Genomic DNA, 25,783 nt, shown 5'->3' with positions numbered 1-25,783 from the left:
ATGTCTATTCAAGAACAGTTAACATTTTTAATAAATGATAAGACAAAGTTAGGGAATAATTATCAACAAGAGAACCAGTTCATGACTTTCTTTTATCTCAATTGGATTGCTCTGTCGTCAGCATTTTGGCAGTAAACTCTGATTTGGGACCAGGAGTGGCACAGACTGACTTGGAAAATTTGCTCTTGGACATCAGATAACATCGGCAGCCTTGTCCTACAACTGAATATCAAAAAAGACGAATGTAGCATTAATTTAAATGAACGCGAAGTTAATTGTGTATTGGATTAATTCAGATAATCATGAAAAAAGAATTATCTTGGCAATTTATGAAATTAAAAAGACTGTAAAATTTTGAATGGCTTTTTTGTTGGTTGATATTGGAACTTCATTACCATTTGATGCTTTTTGCAAGTATGGTTGTAACTTTTCTCTGAATTGTTGAATAATTAAAGAATAATTTTGGTAGCACATCGTGTGGAGTATTTACCATTTTTAAATATTGATTACTGCTTTGCTGCTTCTCATTAACTGCTCTTTAATTCAAACAACATAAAGGCAAGATTCTGCTGGGCAGGCAGCCTCACCCCTATCATCCAGCACTTTGGGAGGCCACAGCAGGAAATCACTTGAAGCCAGGAATTTGAGGCCGGCCTGGGTCGAGACCAGCCTGGCAGCACTTCCTCTGTCACAAAACATTTAAAAATTAGCTGGGCATGGTGGAGCATGCCTTTAGTGCTAGCTACTCAGAAGGTGGAGGCAAAGGGGTTGTTGGAGCCCAGGAGTTCCAGGCTGCAGTGAGTCATGATGGCACCCTGCAACTCCAGCCTGGGCGACAGAGGGAGACATTGTCTCCAAAAAAAAAAGGGGCAGAATTTAACTTATAAACAAGTTGTATTTCAAAATTTCATTTGCAATCTGTTGCTTAAAAGTCAGAATGTATTTCACATAAAAATAATCTTGGAACTGATAAATTCCAAGACTAACTCATAAAAGCTTACTTATTTCATGGAGTTAATGGGAAAATAGTAAGAAGCAATAATTTTGGAATCCAATGATTGGAAGAGAAAACTGAGTAAGGAAAGTCTTGACTGTTAGTCCTTGAGGAGAAGCAAGTTTAATCACGAGCACTAAGGGAGTGCTCAGGGTCTTTCCGACGCCTTGCAGGGGAGGGGCTGAGCTGGTTTAGTTCCTCGGTTTTTACTAAGGTCTTGAGATTTGCTTCCTTGTGCGTCCTCGGTGTTACCCACGGGCATCTCTCCACAACCAAGGGCAGGTCTGGACCCTCAGACAGGATGGAAAGGAGAGAAGATGGGGACGGAGGAAGAGAGGGGCTACTGGAGATGGGGTGCATGGGAAGAGAGAAGGAGAAAAAGGCTTCAGGGACTCAGGGACGCAGCGGGCGGGGAGGAGTGCTGGAGGCCTCCCTTCTTCCAGGCCGGGAGAAGCTGCGGCCGCTCAGTCATGAAGTCTTTCTCTGTCCTCTCCTTTCTTCTCTGGTCCCTGTCATTCATTCTTCTGTTTCTCTCCATCCGGACTCGCTGCAAAGCAGGACGGTCTCCCTAACTACTCTGCTGGGTCAGAAGATCAAGTGTAAGCTCCTTTCAAGCACTAACAATAACAAGAATTAGAAAATACACCTAATAATGGTACAATTAATAATGATGGTTTCCACTCAATGTAGGAGAAACAAGTACGGGCGTTGGAACAGGGCAGACAGGAGTGGACTGTGTGGGGGAACATGGGCCTTACTTCTCAGCCCCTCAGACCCTAATACATGTCTTTCAATGTCTGCTTGTCAAAAATGTTGATTCCATTACATCAAGTTTAAGATTTAGATCATTCAGCTGATGCTGCCAGAGGTGAGAAAGTCTTGTAGGGCATATCTGTGACTTACTCATAATTCTCAGCCATGCAGCATTGACATGGCCTCTGGCTCACAGGAAGTGTGGGTGGGGCAGGGAGCAGCACCAGAGCAACACAGCCTGCGGACAAGTCTTCAGCCTTCCTGTGCCGGCCCAGCCACACCTCCCTGGAGTCTAGAGTCCTGGGCCAGCATCACGTTTCCATTCCTACCCCAGCTCCTAGAACACCAGCCTGCACTGAGCTAGGGCCCCTACTTATTCCAGGTTGAGGACTAGAAATTGAATATGGGTTATCTATCCACAAAGAATGCCTTTAGCCAAACATGTTGGCTCATGACTGTATCCTAGTCCTTTGGGAAGCTGAGGCAGAAGGATTGCTTGAGCCAGGAGTTCAAGACCAGCCTGAGTAAGAGCAAGGCCTCGTATGTACAAAAAGCAGAAAAGTTAGCTGTGCATTGTTGTAGTCCTAGCTAGTCAGGAGGCTAAGGCAGGAGGATCACTTGAGCCCAGGAGCTGGAGGATGCTGGGAGCTGTGACGCCACAGCACTCACCAAGGGTGACAGAGTGAGAGTCTGTCTCAAAAAAAAAAAAGGAATGCTTTTTATGAGAACATCAGCTAGTTAAATGTGAGATGGTACTTCAGCATCTTGATCAGACCACAGGCAGTACAACCAGAAACTCTAGAAACTTTTCTTCCTGTAACAAAGAGCGGCAGATCTTAGCATGTAGCAGCCTGTGTAGCCTATGGCTAGGAGGAGTGAGAGTTATAAGAAATACCTGTATAGCTCAATAAGGGCACACCTTGGTGAAAAGGGCATGGAGAGGGATTTAGCTCCTAACAAGCATGAGAGCTCGCGAGATGAGAGCATTGGTGAATCGGCAGTCTCTGCACCTGTGGTGTTGAGAGGCACCAGATCAGCCTTATATTAGGCTGGAGGAGAAGGCAGTCGGGAGCATGCGCATTCTATCACGGACCCGCTTACTCTGACTCTGTCTCCTCTCCTGCCTGCAGAACGCCAGCACGGGGTCTCTCTGCTGAAGATTACCAAGATCTGCTAACGACTAAGATCTATCTATTCTAAGACGGCTTTACTCTGTCAAAGACTCTCTCTCCTGCTAAAGTAGATAGACCTCAGGCACCTAAGAGAAATTGTTCCTGAGCAAGGTAGCTTAGCAGTCTGTGTCTGGAACCTAGCTAAGCTGGGCCCGAGACCTGGCCAGTCCCAAGCCCTGACATTAGCACATCCAAGTTAAATCTATGCTGAGACTTATATACTCTGACTTGGAGACCACAATCAGGTAGTCACCTTTTTAAAAGGCAAATCTAAAGGTCTACCAGTTTTGACACATTGATCCGGGACAACCTCATGTGATGTCCCTTCCAGACGTTAACAAACCTTCCTCGACTGCACACAGAGGGTACCTGAAAATGCACCTGCATTTTAAGAAAGGAGAAAGGGGTATTAAAATTGTAATGCCCCATGTATGCCAATAATGTTTGTTATCTTACATACTGTATCTTACATTTCTTGTAATTACAGAAGTCAAGGGTGACCTGAGTCTTACAATTTTAAAACCAATTATTTCTTTCTTTAAATGTGTATACGAGTTGTTGGCGCCTTTTGTAGATGGTAACATGACAATGTATTTCTCCTTTCTGACGTTTGTCTTCGCCTCTCTTTGCCTGTCCCCATCACTCTGCTCCTGCACACACACACAGGCAGCATAGCTTTTTGTGGAATTATGCAGCCTCTGTATTTAGAAATCATAGTCGCACAATTTTGCCTTTTCCCACAGCAGAGAACTTCCTCCTAGCATTAGTGTCTACCGACCATCCAGCCTCGGCTTGAAGACCTCTGGAGTGTGGTGGACTTGCCCTTCTCAAAGCCACCCATGCAACTTTCAGGCCTTGCTAATTGTGTGTCAGCCAGGGACCACAGGATTCTGGTGGCACAATCAAAGTGGATAATCAGAGGAGCATTCACTGTGGGACCATTACACAGGGAAGCCCCCAAGGACGGTGCAGTGCCCGGAGCTGGAACCCCCCACCAGGCTTGTGGGGCTGCAGGATAGGAGGTGCAGGGGCAGCAGGTAGAGCCAGCCCACAGCAGCATCCCTCACTCTCCTCTCAGCCTCTTGAGCCCACAGTGCCTCCCACTGCTAAAATCAACCTGCTAAAATCAGCTGAAACTGAGGGATTAGGAAGAGCTGGGATTGCACTGAGGCTAGGGAGGCAAGAGGCGCCAGGGGCACAAGACTGCAGGACGCACTTACTGTGAGTATGGAGCGACTGCAGGGTGACCCTGGGAGGGAGCACTCCTTAAATCTGTGCCTGCTAACCCTAGGTTAGCAGAGAGCCATTGACGTAATCCATGTAAACCAGCCTCCCAGGGCCCAGAGCAGGGTGAGGAGCAGATCTGAGGGTCAGCTGGGAGACATTCAGCACCAGCCCTCAGGAAGTTTATCACAGTGAACCAAAAACTAGGAGCTTCTGCCAAACCCACTGGACCCTCCACTCAATCCAAGTAATGCCTGACCAAGTGAGATTCTTCTGGTTTTAATTCGCAAAAAGTTAAAAAGCATGACTCTCATTAAAATATAAAATGAACATGCCAAAGATTTTATTCAAACCATTAATTAATGAATAAAGAGTAAGTGTGAAAACTAGTTTGAAAGAAAGTATGAAGACAGATTTGTATAGTGAAAGTAGCTAAAAACAAAACAAAACAAAACAAAAAAACTACAGTCAGCATGCTGACAAGTGCAGAGCTGGTCGAAATCCTGCACGGCGATGACGGGTTTAGAGTTTTTTCTAGTGGAGGAAAATCGATTACTTTTCTGCAGATTAATTTCACCTGCACTTCCAGGGGCGAAACGGTTTGCATTGCCCTTGGCTCTTTACAAGTTAACATCTGCTAAATAGAAAGCTGATCACAGGCGCACGGCTGGCAGACTTAATTAGTCCATCAAGTGTCCAGGTGGAGTTCCCAGCACGCCACTGAGAAGATGTTTGCTGATCACCTCTCTTACTTCTAAATACTGGGTAACTTTTTTTGAACATTTTATTTCTGCCTGGAAGCCTCCAGAGGCATCTCCTTTTTCTCTAAGCATCAGGTGCCCAGGATTGGACATAGGTGTGTGGTGTGAGCAAGAGGCTGTTGTATTTCAATACTCAAAGGGAGAACTAAAACCAGTGATTATTAAAGCTGAGGGGATAATATTAAATGTAAATCCTATTTACCGCCCATTTCACTCCAAAGAAAACCTTCATTATGTATGTTCCCTGCCCAGAAAAGAAGTAGGGCTGTGTGTTTATAGCGATAGTGGTAGGGTGACAAGGGCACTAGTGTGCACAATAGTAGATTCCAAAGTGGTGTTTGGCTTGTCACCATGCCAACAGAGAGACAATAGTTCATTTGACCCAAATACCACACTTGTGTATGAACAATAAGTCAAGCATCAAAATATGAGCTTTAATTTCAGGTATAAGCCACACAGGCTTGGTGGCTTTCGTTGGTAATTAACTCCTCTGAACACAATGCTGTTTCATTCTTTTGCCCAATTTTTCTGTGTATTTTGTTCACCTAGGAAGGATAGTAAGATCCTTACATTCTTATCTTTTCTTTCACTGTTTTGCTTAGGACTTCAAAGCAAAAAAGGGTCTTGAAAATCTTCCAGACTAGAGTGGTCCGATTCAAAGCCTTGTGATGATAGAAATTTCTGTGTCTATCTGATCAGTAAAATAGCTGCTAGCCACATGCACTCCGTGCTTAACATTTTTCTAGGGAAGAATTTCCTAAGCTACTGATTTATACTGTTTTACTGTTTTATAAGGCTACTGATCCCATTTGTGAGGCTCTCATGGAAGGAAGACACTTCTCCAAGGTCCCCCTCTTAAAACTATCACTCTGGGGCGGCGCCTGTGGCTCAGTCGGTGAGGCACCGGTCCCATATACCGAGGGTGGCGGGTTCAAACCCAGCCCCGGCCAAACTGCAACCAAAAAAAAAAAAAATAGCCGGGCGTTGTGGCGGGCGCCTGTAGTCCCAGCTACTCGGGAGGCTGAGGCAAGAGAATCACTTAAGCCCAGGAGTTGGAGGTTGCTGTGAGCTGTGTGACGCCACGGCACTCTACAGAGGGCCATAAAGTGAGACTCTGTCTCTACAAAAAAAAAAAAAAAAAAAACTATCACTCTGGGGATTCAGATTTTATGAAAGCTGTCAGATTGGAAGTGAAGTCAGTTGTATCAAACCCTGTGGAAATGGAGCCAGGGAAGGCTGTGAAGGAAAGGCTGTTGCATACAATTTGCTGGATAACAAAAACAATTGTGAAATTTTTTCAAACAGCAGTTTACTGCATTAGTCAAACCAGGACAGCCAGCAGCACAAGGACAGATGGCTGCTTACACAGAACGCTTGCCTGACCTGCTATTTCACGAGCCCGATTGTGAACTGCAAAGGCCTGACCCTAACTCCAGGATTGCCACCATTTAGCGATGACTAATGCTTTGACAATCAAAACCTGCCATTTGCTAAGACGTTGCCAGTGTAATGAACTTACTTTTAAAACAATTTGCTTCAACTTCCTCTTCCCCCAGTAAAACTCTCACCTGTGACTTTGCTCTCCGCATGTAAGGGAGACCACCCTGGTCAGTGTGTGTGTCCTGGACTGCAATCCCTTATCTTGCATATTAGTTCCAAACAGAGTCTTTTTACCCAGAGACCTGTCCCTCCATATTTTGTATGCTGATAATTTGATTATATGAATTGGGGTGGGTGAGATAATAAAATGAATGTGCCTGGGAGGTGCACGGACTCATGAACATATAATTGGAGGTGACGTGTTTAGGCAAACAGACATACCTGGCAAATGAGCTCTCCGACACCTGGAATAAGGACCATGATGGTTGAACGAGGAGGCCTCTGGAACTTCCCTTCCTACAAGGATGATAAACAAAAATAAATAACACACCTTTGTGGGAATTTGCAGTGATCTGTGCCATCATTTCTAAAAGATATATGAATCCAATCAATCCTCATTTACGTTGCCTGTTTGTCCAATGCAGAAGGCAGATCCTGGCAACAGGTGACTGTGATTATAAACCAAATCAGGAGAGGACCCAGCTGTAGCTGACAATCCAGGTATAGTATTTTTGCTGGGGCAAATCATTGTGACAGCCCCTGACACCAAGGGGGCAGCACTGGACGTGGCAAATGCTTTTCCTCCTACGTTAGTTTATAAGGACCAACTGACATGGTTTACTTCTTACCTACCGTGCCGACAGTATAGAATCATAGTCTTGCCTCTAGGTTACATTACATTTTCTACTTTTTGCCATAATATAGTTTGCAGAGTTCCTAATCATTTTGACATTCCTGTACAAAACAAACTGGTTCGATGCATTGATTACATTATGCTGTTTTGAGATGCTAAGTGGGAAGTAGTAAGTATTGTGGACGGCTAAGATAGCCAGGATCCTGGCAGTCGGGATTCCTTCCCTGAGACAGCAGGGAACATGGAGAAGCAGGATTTGGGGGTTGGGGGGGATAATGATGAGTTTGGTTTTAGGCATGGTAAAGAGCATCAGAATTATCCAAGTGAAAATACTCAGAAGGCAGTTGGCTATATTCATTTGGAGTTTGAGAGAACACAAATGATGCAGATTGGGGAAGCATTCAGGACAATCGATCATAACTGACACCATGGGATGGAGTGAGATTCTTCAGTGAGAATACACAGAATGAAGAGAAGAGACCCAAGGCTGAGTAAAGCTTTAAAGATCTGGTAGAAGAGGAGGAACAGCAAAGCAGAATGAAAGCAGCCCGAGAACCAGGAGGGCTCCAGAGGGACTGGAGACCCATTAGTGTAGCTCATGGGAGGGAGAATGCCAGCTGTGTGGACGCAGGGAGTGGCAAGCAGACGGAAAGTGTCCTCTGTTCAGTCCCCCAGAGGCCGCGGGTGACATGGGGGGAGCAGCATCAGCCGTCCCACGGAGGCCACTGGTGACTTAGGGGAGAGCAGCCTCAGCCGTCCCCCAGAGGTCATGCGTTACTTAGGGGAGAGCAGCCTCAGCCGTCCCACGGAGGCCACTGGTGACTTAGGGGAGAGCAGCCTCAGCCGTCCCCCAGAGGTCATGCGTTACTTAGGGGAGAGCAGCCTCAGCCGTCCCACGGAGGCCACTGGTGACTTAGGGGAGAGCAGCCTCAGCCGTCCCCCAGAGGTCATGCGTTACTTAGGGGAGAGCAGCCTCAGCCGTCCCACGGAGGCCACTGGTGACTTAGGGGAGAGCAGCCTCAGCAGTCCTCCAGAGGTCATGCGTTACTTAGGGGAGAGCAGCCTCAGTAGTCCTCCAGAGGTCATGCGTTACTTAGGGGAGGGCAGCCTCAGCCGTCCCATGGAGGCCACTGGTGACTTAGGGGAGAGCAGCCTCAGCCGTCCCCCAGAGGTCATGCGTTACTTAGGGGAGAGCAGCATCAGCCGTCCCACGGAGGCCACTGGTGACTTAGGGGAGAGCAGCCTCAGCCGTCCCCCAGAGGTCATGCGTTACTTAGGGGAGAGCAGCCTCAGCCGTCCCACGGAGGCCACTGGTGACTTAGGGGAGAGCAGCCTCAGCCGTCCCCCAGAGGTCATGCGTTACTTAGGGGAGAGCAGCCTCAGCCGTCCCACGGAGGCCACTGGTGACTTAGGGGAGAGCAGCCTCAGCAGTCCTCCAGAGGTCATGCGTTACTTAGGGGAGAGCAGCCTCAGCAGTCCTCCAGAGGTCATGCGTTACTTAGGGGAGGGCAGCCTCAGCCGTCCCATGGAGGCCACTGGTGACTTAGGGGAGAGCAGCCTCAGCCGTCCCCCAGAGGTCATGCATTATTTAGGGGAGAGCAGCCTCAGCCGTCCCACGGAGGCCACTGGTGACTTAGGGGAGAGCAGCCTCAGCAGTCCCCCAGAGGTCATGCGTTACTTAGGGGAGAGCAGCCTCAGCCGTCCCACGGAGGCCACTGGTGACTTAGGGGAGAGCAGCCTCAGCAGTCCTCCAGAGGTCATACGTTACTTCGGGGAGAGCAGCCTCAGCAGTCCTCCAGAGGTCATGCGTTACTTAGGGGAGAGCAGCCTCAGCAGTCCTCCAGAGGTCATGCGTTACTTAGGGGAGAGCAGCCTCAGCAGTCCCCCGGAGGCCGTGGGTGACTTAGGAGAGAGCAGCCTCAGCAGTCCTCCAGAGGTCATGCGTTACTTAGGGGAGAGCAGCCTCAGCAGTCCTCCAGAGGTCGTGGGTGACTTAGGGGACAGCAGCCTCAGCAGTCCCCAGCAGGCTGTGGGTGACTTAGGAGAGAGCAGCCTCAGCAGTCCTCCAGAGGTCGCGGGTGACTTAGGGGACAGCAGCCTCAGCAGTCCCCCGGAGGCTGTGGGTGACTTAGGGGAGAGCAGCCTCAGCAGTCCTCCAGAGGTCGCGGGTGACTTAGGGGACAGCAGCCTCAGCAGTCCCCCAGAGGTCGCGGGTGACTTAGGGGACAGCAGCCTCAGCAGTTCCCCAGAGGCCGCTGGTGACTTAGGGGTGAGCTTCAGCAGCCCCACGGAGGCTGTGGTGACTTAGGAGAGAGCTGCTTCAGTGCAGTGCAGAGGGTAAAGCAGGTCTGGAAGAGGCTGACCTTAATAGATTGCTGTTCCTTTATGCTGCTTATTATTCTTCATAGGGTTGATAAACACTAAACTTGGTAATTGAAGGAAGTATTTACATTGCTAGAATTTCTTTAAAAAATAGGTATATCTGGTCAGGCACAGTGGCTCACGCCTATAATCCAAGCACTCTGGGAGGCTGAGGCAGGTGGACTGCCTGAGCTCAGGAGTTGGAGACCAGCCAGAGTGAGACCCTGACTCTGCTAAAAATAGAAAAACTAGCCAACCATTGTGTTGGGTGCTATAGTCCCAGCTACTCAGGAGGCTGAGGCAGGAAGATCGCTTGAGCCCAAGAGTGTGAGATTTCTGTGAGTTAATGATGTCACCAGGGCACTCCACTCAGACTCTGTCTCAAAAACAACAAGAACAAAAAAAAAACTTGGTATGTCTGCTTGCCCCAACTGAGGCAGGATTGTCTAGTGGAGGGGACAGACTAAGTGCTGAACAGAACTAGGGCCAGCTCTGTGCACAGTCCCTTGGAGCTGTACCCCTCACCCCATTTTCCTATTTATGAGTTGTCTCATCGTGCTACTTCCCAGAGTGTGAAGGAAGAAATACGATAAAGAATTATAATAGTAGCCCATTGCCAGGCTCACCATCCCTGGTCAATAAGTTCCTTCTTCCATCCCAACAGAGGAAAAGTACAAGGCACCACAGAGAAGCTCCATGTTCTTCAGTTCTCAGAATTTTAAAAGTGCTATGCAAATAGGAAACACGCGTGATGTTTGCTCCCTGACTATCAAGTAATCAGCAGTGGACACAGCAGTGCACTGGGTATGAACTAGGCTGACAATGAAAAAGAACCAGATGGCTCGGTGCCTGTAGCTCAGTGGCTAGGGCACCAGCCACATACACTGGAGTTGGCGGGTTTAAACCCGGCCTGGCCTCGCCAAACAATGACAACTACAACCAAAAAATAGCCGGGCGTTGTGATGGGCGCTTATAGTTCCAGCTACTTGAGAGGCTGAGGCAAGAGAATAGCCTAAGCTCAAGAGCTAGAGGTTGCTGTGAGCTGTGACACCACCGCACTCTACCGAGGGCGACAAAGTGAGACTTTACTTCTTAAAAAAAAAAACAAACACATGCCTTAATTACAAAGAAGGTTTTTCTGCTAGTAATTCTACCCAGCAAAATATAGAATATATCAACCCATGAAGCTGACCTTTCCAAAGAGAACAGACTTGTACCTCAGTGAGAACTGAATTCAGTCTTTCCGATCCTGAACAACTCTTTAAGATATGTTTCAATATTTATTCAATTTCACCAAATATATAATTCTGTGACTAATATTCCTGAGGTTAGGAAACATACCTGAGTACCTAACATAACAAAAACTATCCCAAAGTCTAAGTACCTAGACCAAAGTCTCAACCTTCCTAATGCCGTGACCCTTTAATACAGTTCCTCATGTTGTGGTGACCCCTAACCATAAAATTATTTTTGTTGCTCCTTCATAACTGTTATGAATCGTAATGTAAATATCTGATATGCAGGATGTATTTTCATTGTTACAAAGGGGTCGCGACCCACAGGTTGAGAACCGCTGACCTATACTATGAGAAAGAGAAAATCCTGCTACGATATGGCCACCTCATGAGAATGCTGACCCCTTTACACTGCACAGCGTTGGACTAGAGGTCCACAGCAACCAAACCATTACGGCTGTTGACAAAATCCAGCAGTTTGTGGCCTATGGTAGGTCTTTAGTACTAGTTAATAAACAACATAATCATGATGAGAAAAACAACAGTAGTTTCCTGGGTCAGTACTCCTAGATTTATTTTTATCTTGTGTAGCTGCAGTTGACTTATTGCAACAATTTCAAACCTCCACGGGGCAGAACTTGAACTATTATCTAATCTCCCTCAGTGCTCTCCATTGCTGCCCTCCCACTTTGTAAAAAAGGGCTTCATTTCCAGAGAGTGTTAGTGGGAATGTACAATTAGTACAACGTCTTTGGAGATCAATTTGTTAATTCTACTATTTTTTTTTTAAAGTAACCTTTAACTAAACAATTCCATTTCTATGGAACTTATACCTGTACAAAGGTGAATTCACAAACATTATTTTCATTAAGTGAAAAGCTGATAATAACTGATAATAACCTAAATGTCCACAGGAAAGGTTACATGAGATGTGATATATCTAATTAGTGGAAGGCTCGTCAGCCTTTGAAAAGAATGAGGTGAGTTTATGTGCTGAAAGGCTAGTAACTGAGTGCTAACACTTGTGTAATAATAATGTAATGGTAGTAATTATGATGAATACTTTGAAGTATTTAGTATGTTCTAAGCACTTTATATTTATTAAATCATTCAATTCTTTTGTTGTTGTTGTTGTTGTTGAGACAGAGTCTCACTATGTTGCCCTTGGTAGAGTGCTGTGCTGTCACAGCTCACAGCAACCTCCAACTCTTGGGCTTAAGCAATTCTCTTGCCTCAGCCTCTCAAGTAGTTGGGACTACAGGCACCCGCCACAACGCCCGGCTATTTTTTGTTGCCGTTGTCACTGTTATTTTTAGCTGGCCTGGGCTGGGTTCGAACCTGCCACTGTTGGTGTATGTGGCTGGCGCTGTAACCACTGTGCTACAGGCTACCACAGCCCTATGGGGTGGATACTATGTTACCCCCATTTTATAGATGAGTAAACTGAAGTACAGTGAAGTTCAGTAATTGGCCCAAAGTCATAAAACTAGTGTCAGAGGCAGCATCTGGTTTGCAGATCAGCGTTCTTTCCTAAACATATACCAGATATGTTTAAAAATGAATAAAAATATATGTGTACAAATGTATGCAAGGTTCTTCTCAACAATTAAGTTCGAGAAGTTATCCTAGAAAAAGTGCTACACACCTCATTGCTGAACACCGTGGCAGTCACCTTCAAAGTACTCCCCTTGGAAAGGTTGCATTGACAGCAGCACTGAGCCCAAGAAAAACTAGGATGAGTTCACAAATTTTTTTTTTTTTTTTTTTGTAGAGACAGAGTCTCACTTTACTGCCTTCAGTAGAGTGCCATGATGTCACGGGACTCACAGCAACCTCTAGCTCTTGGGCTTCCATGATTCTCCTGCCTCAACCTCCGGAGCAGTGAGTTCACAAATTTAATTGTCAGACCTTGGGTGATGACAGCTCTAATGGCCATTCCAGAAAAAGAGTTCCAGAATTGCTTTGAAGGGTGGACTGGGAGGTGGTATGGATTTGTAGCTTCCCAGGGCGAAGTGGGGGGCAGCTTGAAGCTGACCCCAGCGATATTCAGCAAAGAGGAGGCAGCAGCTTTTCTCAGATGAGTTCATGAACTTAATTGTCCAACCATGAAAAAAAAATATATATATATATATATTTGCTTTTATTATGAGGGGTGTTGTTACCTTTTTTTTTTTTAGAGACAGAGTCTCACTATGTGGCATCACAGCTCACAGCAACCTCAAACTCTCGGGCTCGAGCAATTCTCTTGCCTCGGCCTCCTAACTAGCTGGCACTACAGGCACCCACCACAACACCTGGCTATTTTTTGGTTGTAGTTGCTATTGTTGTTTGGCAGACCCCGGCTGGGTTTGAACCTGCCAGCTCTGGTGTAGTGGCTGGTGCCCTAGCCACTGAGCTATAGGCACCAAGCCTGTTGTTACTTTTATCATAATTTTTTCACAAGATGTTTCTGAAAATATTATATAATGTTCCAGTTATTTTTCTCCAGTTCCTATCAGTCAAGGAAGAAATCTGGTCATTTTTCTTGTTATGGGTTATGCCATTTATCGATTCCATTCAACTAAAATATCTACACTGTGTTAGGCATTCCCGCCTGTCTCTGTCCTCAAGAAGCTCACTGCCCAGTGGAAGAGAATGATAGGAAAACATGTAATCAGAGCTTCAATGCTATGCTCTGAATTTGTCCCCAGCATTTAGTTGTTGAAACTTAATCCTCAATGTGCTCTTATTAAGAGGTGGAGCCTTCACTGGCTGATTAAGGTAGAGGGCTCTGCCCTCACGAGGGAGATTGGTGCCTTCAGTGTGTTCCTCCCGTGGCCTTTCGCCCTGTGACAACGAGGAGGGCGTCCTTGGAAGCAGAGAGATCAGCCCTCCCCAGACAATCAATCTGCCAGCACCTTGATCTTGGAGTTTTCAGCCTCCAGAATTGTGAAAAAACACATTTCTGTTCCTTACAAATTACTCGGTCGCAGGTATTTTGTTATAGCAGCACCCACAGACTAAGATACTCAATAAAAGGGGATGTTCAAAGATGGGGTGGGAGCGGCACAGGGAGAGGTCCAGTCTCTCTCCAGGAGGGAACCAGGGGCAGCGAAGGACAGCTGGCCAGAGAGCCGGGCTGTGTTCTGCTTAAACCTTAAAGGAAAAGCAAGACTTCTTGGGGGGATAGGCGAGGAGAGGGAGAGAAAAAGCATCCCAGATGGAGGAAATATGACAGGAAAGACGCAGATGCGGGAGGAAGCGTAATCCGGAGATGATCTATCTGCAGTTTAGGGAGTAAATGCCAATAGTGGCTCTGGGGGTGTAGGCAGGAGCCACCACACCTAGACGTCATCCAATTGGCTTGAGGGGATGATGGAGGTGAGGGGGTGGGGGCTGGGGATTAGCGCATTTCTGGGAAGCAGGAATTGAAAGTCAGGTCTTTTAGACTCCAAGCACGTTGCATTTCCACCAAACCTCGGAGAGCTTAATTATCTTGCTACTTTTTTGGATATGTCAACATTTGCCTTAAAGGAAGACTTCCTCCATGATCTGCAAAGAAAGCATTGTTTGATATTTTCCACATTCACAAAATGTAAGGAACCTGAGGCGTGCGGAATGAAATGCTTGTTGAGCTTTTACTGCTGATCCACGTCTAACACTTCTGAAGGGCTTTAGACGCTCCGGGAGGGAGCGAAAGCTGATCCACACCTAATACTTGTGCAGGGATTTGGCCTTGTGTGAAAGAGACCAAAATAGCGTCCAAAATGAGTCTAGACACTACCTGCCAGAAGTACTCCTCAGCCACCGGCGACAGAAGGGCTGGGGTCCGCGCTTCGCGGCGGCGGTTGTCTGGAGAATACGGCCGACCAGCCTCCCCACCCCCACCAACCTCCCGGGCCCGCGAGCGCAGCCCCGGCCACCCGGCGCGGGCCAGTGCGCAGGCGCGAGGCCGCCGCGTCGCCCGGTGCCCCCAGTGCTTCCCGGACCCTCCTCTGCTCCCCGGGCTCGGGGTCGCCGCCGCCCCCTGCCCGGCCTATCCAACCTCGCCCGGGCCGAGCCCGCGCGGCCCCCGCCCTGTGACCCAGCGTCGCCCCATGCCCGGTCAAAGTCCCCGAGGGCGTGAGCCCCGGCGTCCCTGCCTCTGGGCGGGGACGGGCGGCGGCCGCGCGGGGAGCGGCGGTGGGGAGCGCGCAGCCGGCCCCGACCGCAGGCCCGGGTTCCACGAGTCCCGCGCGCGCCGCCACCGTCGCCGCCTCGGGCCCCCGCGCCGCCCCGTCCCGCCGCCCGGCCCGGCCTGCGCCCCCCTCGCGGGCCCGCGCCGCCGCCGCCGCCGCCATGGCGGAAGTTCGCAGACGTCAGCGGGCCCGGGTTAAAGGAGAAGCCCCCGCCGAGCCCTCCGCGCGCAGCGATGAGGAGGAGCTGGGCATGGCGCCGGCCGGCACGCTGACGGCGCTGCTGAAGCTGCTGGCCGCCGCCTTCTACGGCCTGAGCTCCTTCCTCATCGTGGTGGTGAACAAGAGCGTGCTCACCGGCTACAGGTAGGGCCGGGCGGCGCGCCCCGCACTGGGCCGCGGAGGGGGCGCGCTCGGGCCGGCGGGAGGCCGGGCCCGGGGCTGGTCCGCTGCCCGCGGGGCTCCGGGTGAGGGGCGGGAGCGGCGGGGCCGGGGGACCGGGCTGGGGCTGGGCCCGGCGCGGGCCGGACGGGCAGGGACGCCGCCCTCTCCCGCGGTCCCCGCGCCGCCGCCCCCGCTGACAGCCCGCGGGGGACACGCGCGTCCACACGCTGTCGCTGTGACCCGGGGGCAGGATTTTCCTTTGTAAGGTGTGAAACGGTTGCGGCGATCGATCTTAACTTCCTTGGGAATCCGCTGCGGGCCGCGGATTCAATCGTAGACTGGGATAGGGCGACACAAGGGGCTGCCCGAGGCCACATCAGCGGGGAGGTCTGACCGCCCGCGGGGAGTTTCCCCCCAGGATTTTTACGGCGCGGCTGGTTTCGGAGCGCGCAGAGATGCGGTGCGCACCTGGGACCCGCACGGCCGCGTTCGGGTCTTCTGACTTTGTTCTCTTTGCCCTTCCTGTAGATTCCCCTCCTCCCTCTGCGTGGGCCTCGGCCAGGTGAGTTGGCGCCCTCGCACTGCGCGGCTGTGTCTGTGGAGCTTCTGTGTGTGTCTTTATGTGCCGAACAGTGAACCTGTGTTCTCTGTTTACAGATGGTGGCCACTGTGGCAGTTCTCTGGGTGGGAAAGGCTCTCAGAGTAGTCAAGTTTCCTGACCTTGATAGAAATGTACCTCGAAAGGTAAGAGAAAAATAACAAGTAATACTTTATTTTAGGAAATGAGGTCACTGTATATTCTAGTGCCCTGCATACTTAAAAATTGCAGTACCCAATCTAGAGTGGGGATAATGAAGGTAAATAAATGTTGTAACGTGCTAAAGAAGCCCGTACGCTTTTTAAAATTAAGGGGGAGAAAAAAGCCAACCTAGGAATCTTCTGTTTCTTTTATTGCACACTGGCTAGTCTGTGTCCCCCGCACCCGTGATTCTTCTGGGGGTTAACTCCTACCGTGTCCTGTGGGGCTCTGCTTGAGTCTGCATGTAGGTGAAAGGCCTTTCCTTTTTCTGCTGACTTTATTCCTTAAAGCAAATGATGTTTCCACGTGGATCATATTCATATTTCTGTTTCATCCCTGTCTTACTTTCTCTTCCTGACATAGTTTATCCAAGATTAATGTTGTTTGGGTGTTTCGTGGGGGTCAAAACTGTGGATGAGAAAACTTAAAAACTAATTTTAAGTTTTAAGTGGAAAGAATTTGATCATATAAACAAAACTGTTTCTGTTTGAAAGGACCTTGTTTTGCTCTCTTTATTATTGAGTTTTGTTATCCCTTTTTAAATTTTCTAGACGTTTCCACTACCTCTACTATATTTTGGGAACCAAATCACGGGACTGTTCAGCACAAAGAAACTGAAGTATGGATGACTTTATTTTACTAGTGAGGTTCATATAATGTATTCTTGAAATTGTACTTGAATGCAATATTTAACACTTTGTTACTGGCTCAGAAAAAGTGAAAGGACCAGAAAGTTTCTATTACTAAACAATGAAGGTTGCACCGAAGGTTTTAGTTTAAGCTCCTTTGATGAGAAAAAGGAGTTTTTTTGTATGTTTTGCTTTTTCTCCTTCACTTTGATGTTAGAAGTCTTATAAAATGCTGTGATAGGAGATCTTCATTGTTTTTCTAGACTTGCAATGGTGAAGGCTATAAGCTGAGCTGGGATTTAGTTCTTTATGGTGCATAAATATTCTGCTGTGTAAAGTTTGCCTAAAATATAAAAAGAGGGTAGGCATGAGAACTTTTGCAGTTTTTCTTTTAACATGCAGTGAAGTAACATTAGGGAGAACCCTGTTCAATATAGTGTCATGCCATGGTAGGACAGTGGTGGAAGTAGTGTGTTCACCTTCAGAAAGAAGCCGTGGGTCTCTCTTCCATGTCCGCCCTCTCATCTCCCAGTTGCTGGCTTCTCCGGTTAAGGAGTGTGGTGTACATTGGGTGTGTGATGTTAAAACAATAAACAGGCTGGGCAGGGAGGTGCACCCTTATAATCCCAGCACTTTGTGAGGCCCAGGGAGGAGGATCGCTTGAGGCCAGGGGTTTGAAACTAGACTGGGCAACAGTGAGACCCTGTCTGTACAAACAATTTAAAGAAAATGGGTGTAGTGGCACTTGCCTGTAGTAGTAGTTAGGCTGGAAGCTGAGATGGGAGGATTTCATGAAAACAGGAGTTCGAGGTTATAGAGAGCTGTGATCACACCACTGCACTCCAGCTTGGGGGATGAAACTAGACCTTGACTCTTAAAAAAATAAACAAAAAACTCCCCAAAACAACACACACAGGGAAGCTACTTAAGAGAAACCCCTGGCTTCACCACTTCACATGAGTTAAAGCGCTGGCATATTGGATGATTATAAAATAGAATGGGGAGAACTCTGAGTTTCAGAGACAAAGTATATTTCATTTCTTTCTTTTTTCAAATCAAAGAAAACTGACAGAATGACCAAAATGATATCTCTGGGGAAATCACATTTATCATGGGTGGGACATCCTTGTCCATCTCGTTACCCACTTGGAAAGAAATTCAGGCCTCTGCTGTGAAGTTCTGCTCATACACAGTCCGCTTTCTCCATCCGTTGTTATCCATCCATTCATTCACACCCCATCTTGGATTGCCAGCTGAGCATGAGGCACCTTGGAGTGAGATAAGATACGTTCAAGAGGCTGTATGTTTGATTAGTGTAAGCAAAACGCTCTGGGAATTTAGAAGAAGACAAAATTACATCCATAAAAGAACAGTCAAGGAATTTCTTGGGGTAAGATTTTCACAGATGTTTTTTGGGTGGTCTAGGGGGTGGGAGGGAGGTCAGACAGTGAAGAAATGAGAAAGAAACCTTTTTCTATATTAAGGGCTAACATGGTACATTTAGGGGCGTTTGCCTAATTAGCAGAGTAAGATAAACAAGATTAATAGTTAATGTTTTCCACTTCTGGTAGTTTCTTAAAAGCAACTTTTAGGCTTTCAAATAAGAATTACTTTTAGAGGGAAGTGAGAGTGAATCATTAATTGGCATGGAGTTTCTACAATGGAAGGACTAGACGAGCACTATAACATTATTTTAAACTATCAATTTGAAAATCTTGGTTTAAAAAAACAGTTAAATTTTATCTTAAGTAATTATCTTTATTTATTTATTTTTTTTGCAGCTTGCCCATGTTTACGGTTCTCAGAAGGTTCTCCATCCTGTTTACAATGTTTGCTGAAGGAGTTTTACTCAAGTGAGCTAAATTTCTAACTTACCTATTCTTTAAGCATTTTTAATTACCTTGATGAGGAGCTCAGTATATGTGAGATATTAAAATTACTTGTCTTGTTTCTACTTCAACCTTTGAGAAGTTTAAGGCACTTCTCCTTGGCTATGGAGATGGAGAGTGCTCAGGAGTGAGGGCTAGGAAGGCCGGGAGCTGCGTTGGAAGCCTGTCTGAACAGGAGATACACTTTGTAGCATGTGGGTACCCACTGTTGCCACCAGGAGAGGCTGGGTCAGAGTCGGAGGTGTTGAATAGTTTTAGATAGTGTTTGTGGGACGAGTGTTCATGTCTGAGCTCCTTTTGTGTGTGACTTTCTTTAAAGCAGTTCTGACTTACAAAAATTCAAACTTCATTAATATTAATATCAATCAAATTGAGTTTGAATTATTAATTACAAATAGTAACAATAAATAATTAAACAAGATTACAGCCACAAAAGGATGTAATTAATAACAAACTGTAACAATAAGAAAAACAGAGTATAATTATTCATACAACAAAATGAGTTTTTGCTTCATCAAAGGGTTCTTTTAAATACCAGTGGGTGGTCAGGGACTGACCCTGCCAGGAGGTTTTGTTTTTGTGTGTTCAGTTGTCCAGAATAATCAGACCTGTGACAAACCCCTTGGCGGGGTGTGTCCCCGAAAACCCCCCATTGGTAGGTGACTGTTAAATATCCAGTTTCTCAGAAACATTTAAAATGTGATTACTTGTAGTTTTTTGAGAAAAAAATACTGGAATTTTTTTGGCCTGTATTGTAAAATGAGTCTGTGTGAATAAAGTCATGTGTATATTTTTAAATTATTTTATTTTGTAGGAAGACTTTTTCTTGGGGTATTAAAATGACTGTATTTGCAATGATTATTGGAGCCTTTGTAGCTGCCAGGTAAGATGTGAACCTGTGTGTAGCACATTAGAGATTATCAATACTGATAATAAATGACCTGTTATCAATAACAATTCTTTATCACCTTAATAAGAATCTTATCTTTGAAGAGCACCCAAAAGACTCATAAAAAGGTTGAAATTTTTTGTACATGGTATTACTATCGAGGGTGGCAAAGAATTCTTGGAATTGTGAAAAGTTAACATTCCTGTAATGCAGGATTTGTTACTGTCCTTTACTTAGCACATACTGTGTGCTACGCGTACTGTTAACGTATTCTCCATGACAATTTTGAGAGGTGGGAGAATAATTTTCCTATTTGATAGTTGAGGGAACTAAAACTTAAATACAGAAACTTGCTCAAAGTCACACAGCTGGTTAATGGCAAAGCTGGAATTTGAATCCGCACTTGGATCCAGAGCTCGTGTGATTTTTAAGCATGTGGCATTCTTATAATTCTTATATTCTGCTTGCTGCTAACAAAGAGTGTCTTCTGTGAGGTGGGGAAAATGACAATCAGTTCCTTGTGAATAACAGCATTGCTTTAATTGGCCTAATATAAGAAATATCACAAATGTCATAACTTAGATATATTAGTTTTATTAAAGCTTTTTCCATTTTTCCTAAGTTCTGGTTTGAAACTACTTGGGGAAAATGTATACGCAGAGATTCAGAAAATTAAAGCGATGGTTAGAAGCCTTCCATTGCATGTTACTCAGCCTGGGGTGTGCGTCCGTGGGCTTAACGCTGCACATTCTGCCTGACATCCATTTTCCACTGGGGAGTCCAGTGTGCTTCACGGACGGGCCTACTTGACGCCATCGCATCCCTATGGTACAGGCAGGGGAAGTGTTTATAAGGCAAATTCTATTTTACCCCTCAATCTCCTAGTGAAATTCTAAAGAGAAGAGAAGAGAGTGGTGTAATTGGGTACTGGAAATCGCTTATGTAGCTGACTACTCTCTCTCTAGGCCATATTGCCTCCTTGGAGAAAATTGTACACTAGCCTCTTACCTTTCTTTTTAGAGGTACCTTGCTAGTCTTTGAAACATTTCCTTGAAGTTGATGGGATCCAAAATAGTACCAAACAACAGGGGTTCCTCAAGCCTTACCCTGGTCTGCAAGAAGCTTCTAACAAGGATTTCCCTCTGGACCAGCCTTGCCTAATTAGAACCTTTGACTTGGGAATGAGATTGTAGGAAAGGAATCCGAAGTTAATCAGAGTTGTTAGACTGCTTGGGGTAGGGAACGTGCATTAAACTAGTCCTGCCTAAGATTGCGGAGGCAGAGAGCGCCTCAGAAGTCTTGGCTCCATTTAGTAGGTATGATACCGCCACAAAACCATGGAATACGGAGCCACTATTTTAGCGAGGGTGTTGAAGTATTTTGATGGCATGTTTTTCTCAGATTTAAACTTATTCTGTTAATTTCACCCAAGTTCTCATGCCTGATACTCCATTAAGTGCCAGAAATTTTCGGTTTCTCTAATACTCCTAGTTACACCTTATAAGTTATTTAAGTATCTGAGATCCTACCCTGTGGTTAAACGCTGTTTTCTAGCTTGATCTCAGAGCTAACCATGGTCCACACTTAAGAAATTCTCCTTCGGGACCCAACTGCCTGTGCAAGATAGTCCGAGGTTTTGTGTGAACCTTTGGAAAATGGTATGTTAGCTGCTCCTTCCTTTGGTTTCCTTTTCTCTGAAGTGGGGCTTTGAGGCCTTCTGCCCACTTCAGAGGTGTGCTGTAATGGTGAACTTGGCTGCTTGTTACCTGAATTCAGAACAAAGTGCTGTTAACTGATGGGATCGATTATTGCCAATGATGCGTTTAAGTGTTAGAGCTTCTCTTCCTTACTGAACATGAAATTGCAAACTGTGACCAGGAATCAAGAATTAGGAATAGATGAAATACCTAATGTTCACTCACCTAGATAAGAATGTGTTCTTGTGAATATCATGGTTCAGATCTGTTTCACGTTAATGCGTGTCCTTTAAATGTGAGCTGCTCTCTAAAAAGTGTCGCTTGTGTCTTTCAGCTCTGACTTGGCCTTTGACCTGGAAGGGTATGTCTTTATTTTGATAAACGATGTCCTGACGGCCGCAAATGGTGCATACGTAAAGCAAAAATTAGATTCAAAAGTAGGTAGCAATTGAAAGCTTCTTTAACAGATGTGTGCTGATGTTGAAAATGGTGTCAGTTGTCCCGCAAAACGGGAGATAAAGAAAAAGCCAGGGAGGGATGGGAAACATGGGCGCTGTCTGCAGGTGAAATGCCGTACTTATGTAGCAGACTACTCTCTCTCTAGGCCATGTTGCCTCCTTGGAGAAAAATTGTACACTAGACTCTTACCTTTCTTTTTAGATGTACCTTGCTAGTCTTTGAAGCATTTCCTTGATGGGATCAATCAACTATTTCAATCATCTATTTTTTAGTTAATTACCTAGCAGTTAGATCTTACTGCTGGCTTTTCTGGAGGAGACTGCGTGAATGTTCTGGAGGCTCAGTGAGGGGCCTTGGGCAACAGGGACAGATGTCTGGAAGTCTCTGGGTAAATGTGAAGGGGACTGAGACCTGAGAAGGGCTGCAAAGCAAAGGTGGCCTTTGTGCGTTTGCCCTAAATAATGGGGAACTTAAGGGAGCCCTGGGATCTCTGAGGGCAACGCTGGCTGTGGCCTTGATCACACACACCAACTCGGGTGCCCAGCTTTCTGCCCTTCACTTGCAGCAGCACACACAGGTTTCACAATATAGTTTTGGTTTACTATATACTTTGAATGTAGACACATTAAATTTTGTTTTAGATCAAGCCAGACCATCAGAAAGCTGAGTATTTGAATCACATTTCTTTTGCTACATTATGTTATGAGACTACATTACTCTAAGAAACAGTTAGATGCAGCTTACCTTTATATGCCCTGGGGTTGTCAATCAAGGAATTGTCCTTGATATCATAATGGATCCTTTATGGGGGACCCACGTAAGATATTTGTCTTAGGTATCACCAGAGTTTTTGTTGAGCAGCTGTTAAATATTAATCTCATTTAAATCTTGAAACTAACCATGACTTTTATTCCCCTACCTGTATTTTCTCTTCAGCCAAATGAGATTTTTAATCTCTTCTGTTATATGTACAGTATTTCTGAAACTGCCTCTGGTCCTTTTTTGGAGCTCAGAGTGGTAGTTGTTGGTGTTGAGTTGGTGTTGACTTTGCCTTCTCCTGAAAAGAATCATAGATTGTACGTCCACCCTAGGAGGTTTCGTTATTTTCAGAGCATTTGGGGAGATATCATTAAAGAACTAGGGGCAGTGTAGCTTTGCTTTTAACACACTTCCTTTAAATATACCTTTTATTTCTTGTCCTCCATTTATTTGCCTTGATGAGTCTGAATGTTGCTTATATTTTAACGGAAGCTGCTAGTAAAAATTTATAATTTCTTAAAATAGCTAGAGAAAAGGTAGTGGTTTGAGATGTGGTCATACTCTGTTTTTTATTTCAGACCATTTGCAGCTTTGGAAAACAGGTGCGATAGTGACATTTCCCATAGCAGCTCTAGCTGTCTACAGCAGTGCTGGTCAGTCAGTACACTGTTCTGTGATGGAAATCTCCCATATCTCTGCTGTGCATTAACAGTAGGCCACGCTCTACGTGTGGCTAGTGAGCACTTGGGAAGTGACTGGAACAGCTGAGGGACTTGATGGTTTTGTGTCAGCCGCGTGTGGCTTGTGCCTGCTGTGTTGGACGGTGCAATCTGGAGTGCGTCCTGGAACATAGATGAAAATAAGAGGGTTTCTGAGCATTTTATTACTAAGAAAGTCTTTAGTTCCTCACTCAGAAATGACTTACAACTTGTTGTAGAACTTTTAAACTCATTGATCGCTTTTCCTGGCTTGTAGATTAGAACAGACTAGGAGGTAGAATTCTGCCTAGAGGTGGGTGGCTTACTGCAGTGGAGAACAGTTGACAGGGAGAAAAACAGAGGAAAACTGGAAACCAGACGCGGTGCAGGGGCTGCTGGAAGGAAGGGCCCACTGTGTGAGTGCGTGTTGATGGGGCAGCAGGGGCACAGCGATGCTTGTGTGTGCTGATGCTTGGGCCGGACTGTGGTCGGTGCTGGTGGTCTGGGCCAGACTGTGGTCGGTGCTGGTGGTCTGGGCCGGACTGTGGTCGGTGCTGGTGGTCTGGGCCAAACTGTGGTCAGTGCTGGTGCTCTGGGCTGGACTGTGGTCAGTGCTGGTGCTCTGGGCTGGACTGTGGTCAGTGCTGGTGCTCTGGGCCAGACTGCAGTCCGTGCACACTCAGAATAGCTGAAATGCAGGGGGAAGACCTGAGGAGTCTGGTGCTGAGTGACACGTGCCCCGGTGGGCACTTGACTGCACACCTTCTACTGCTGAGCGACATGCCTCTGGCAGGCAGGGCCCGTCCTACAAGGCCGTCTGTGGAGGGTTTTTTCCCAGGGCCTTACAAGTGAGGCCCATCTCTTCACTGACGTTTGTGCTGATCATAAGCAGTCAATATGTGGATGATTCAGTGTGATTAATAACACTGAGATGCTGTTATTAAGTCAGGAGTTTTATTGCCTGTAATTTCAGGACTGCTCGTAATCGGGCCCTTTGAGCACAAGTCATGTGGCATCAAGACTTTGCTGTGTTGAGACCTGAGTGTAGCTGTTGGATTGAAAACATTTTTAACTAAAAAAACCCCACGAAAATTCATGTTTGCTATATAAGTAGTAGAAAACATGGATAAACAAGAGGAAGAAGTTAAAGGTCTCCTTTAATTTTGCCACATATCCTCTTTGGTTGTGTGTGAGTGTGTAAAGACTGGAAGGTGGGTGGGTGGCTCACACCTGGGATCCCAGCGTGTTGGAGGCTGAGGTGGGAGGATCGCTTGGTGCCAGGTGCCAGCCTGGGCAGCACAGTGAGAACCTATCTCTACAAATTTTCTTTTAAACAGTAGCTGGGCTTCATGATGTGCACCTGTAGTCTTAGCCACTTGGGAAGCTGAGGAGAAAGGATCACTTGAGCCCAGGAATTTGAGGGTACAGCGCGAGCTATGATCGCACAGCTATACTCCAGCTGGGGCTTCACAGCAAGATCCTACCACTTAAAGAAATTTTACAGAAGAGAGATGATACAATAATTTCTGACTTACATTGTCCACGTGTCCTGTTTCATGAGCACCGTTCCGAGTCAGTCGGCCTCAGCAGCCTGGCTAGTGGCAGTGCCGTGTCTCCTAATGCAGCCTTGTGGACATTTATTTCCAGCCTTTCACTTTTCACATTAGTCTGTGATCCTTACTGCTCCTCCACCATCCCTCCCACTCCCTAAAAGCTGGCATATTTTTAGGGTGACTCTGCATACTGCTGAATGTCTCAGAAGTGTGTGAATCAAAAGTGGACCCAGAATTCTTACATGCTCCCTGTGTCTGAAGGTGTGGGTTGTTCCCAGTAGCTAAGGGCACAGCTAGTCATGCTGGTGTGCGTTGGGCGTCACATACGGTGTGTATTATAGAATACAGAATATATGTTTTTTATGTATAATATAGAGTACATATTTTCAGAAATACTTGACTGGGATGTGCTGTCTGGTTTGGTCTCGGCCTGGGTCTGGGTCTGATCTGAGCCCCTGGCTCTCGTGAATGATGCTGCCTGTGCTTTTGCAGTGCTCTTGGTCAGTCCTGTGTGTCCACGTTAGCTTCTTCCCTGCTTACTGTTTTAAGGCTGTCAGTTGATGTCTTTTTTTTTTTTTTTTTAGCTGTTTCAGGTATGATTACATGATGTCATTTTTATTTCTTTATTTTACGCTTTTGAGCAATTTATTCCAACTAAGCTTAAAATCCTGTAAACTTGCCTTTACTTTTGGTTTCTTGGAAGTTTAGGTTTTTTCTTAATGTTTGTAGAACTTCTGACTGCACTGATGTCAGTCTTCTGTGGAGGAGGGTGGTGCCTGTGTGTGTGTGTGGGCAGCGCTCTGTAGGCCGTGTGCATGTCTGTCCACAGCACGAAGAGACACCAGCCATTTGCTATTGTTCTAGGAGCTGGGGAAGTACGGCCTGCTCTACTACAACGCCCTGTTCATGATCCTGCCCACGCTGGCCATCGCATACTTCACAGGAGACGCACAGAAGGTGGGACTAATACTGACACTGTCAGGCTGCTGTTGATGAAAGGCACTATTTATGACCAAAAGGCAGACTTCTGGGTGGTTCAGAAGAGATGTGCTTATTATTAAACTACCAAAAATGGAGAATTTACTCTTTAGCTGTCATGCTAACCTCTTTTTTTGGCATAAACATTAAATAGTACTGAAT

General features: G+C 46.3%; 2 protein-coding genes across 3 annotated transcripts in view; one reads left to right on the top strand and one right to left on the bottom strand.

Moving 5' to 3' along the window:
* Positions 1-97: 97 nt before the first annotated feature.
* Positions 98-15,052, bottom strand: LOC128586457 (translation initiation factor IF-2-like). The gene is made up of 5 exons (XM_053592256.1): positions 14,855-15,052; positions 14,497-14,789; positions 6,726-6,800; positions 588-685; positions 98-222 (listed from the first exon to the last, which is right to left on the bottom strand). The coding sequence occupies exons 1-5, from the start codon at positions 15,050-15,052 to the stop codon at positions 98-100; spliced, it is 789 nt and encodes a 262-aa protein (XP_053448231.1).
* Positions 14,859-25,783, top strand: part of SLC35D1 (solute carrier family 35 member D1) — a 24,096-nt gene continuing 13,171 nt past the window's right edge. The window contains exons 1-8 of one of the 2 annotated variants that reach the window (XM_053591474.1): positions 14,863-15,253; positions 15,800-15,833; positions 15,929-16,015; positions 16,622-16,689; positions 18,481-18,552; positions 19,403-19,471; positions 21,509-21,611; positions 25,508-25,600. In XM_053591474.1, coding sequence (XP_053447449.1) covers positions 15,051-15,253; positions 15,800-15,833; positions 15,929-16,015; positions 16,622-16,689; positions 18,481-18,552; positions 19,403-19,471; positions 21,509-21,611; positions 25,508-25,600 — 729 coding nt within the window. In that variant the 5' untranslated portion in view covers positions 14,863-15,050. Of the gene's footprint in view, positions 15,254-15,799; positions 15,834-15,928; positions 16,016-16,621; positions 16,690-18,480; positions 18,553-19,402; positions 19,472-21,508; positions 21,612-25,507; positions 25,601-25,783 lie in introns of both variants that reach the window. The other variant, XM_053591475.1, reaches the window with a different exon arrangement.

The sequence above is a fragment of the Nycticebus coucang genome, chromosome 5, assembly GCF_027406575.1.
Source record: "Nycticebus coucang isolate mNycCou1 chromosome 5, mNycCou1.pri, whole genome shotgun sequence".
NCBI lineage: Eukaryota > Metazoa > Chordata > Mammalia > Primates > Lorisidae > Nycticebus > Nycticebus coucang.
Note: the sequence above shows the minus strand (reverse complement) of the source record. Positions and strands in the feature narration are given on the sequence as shown.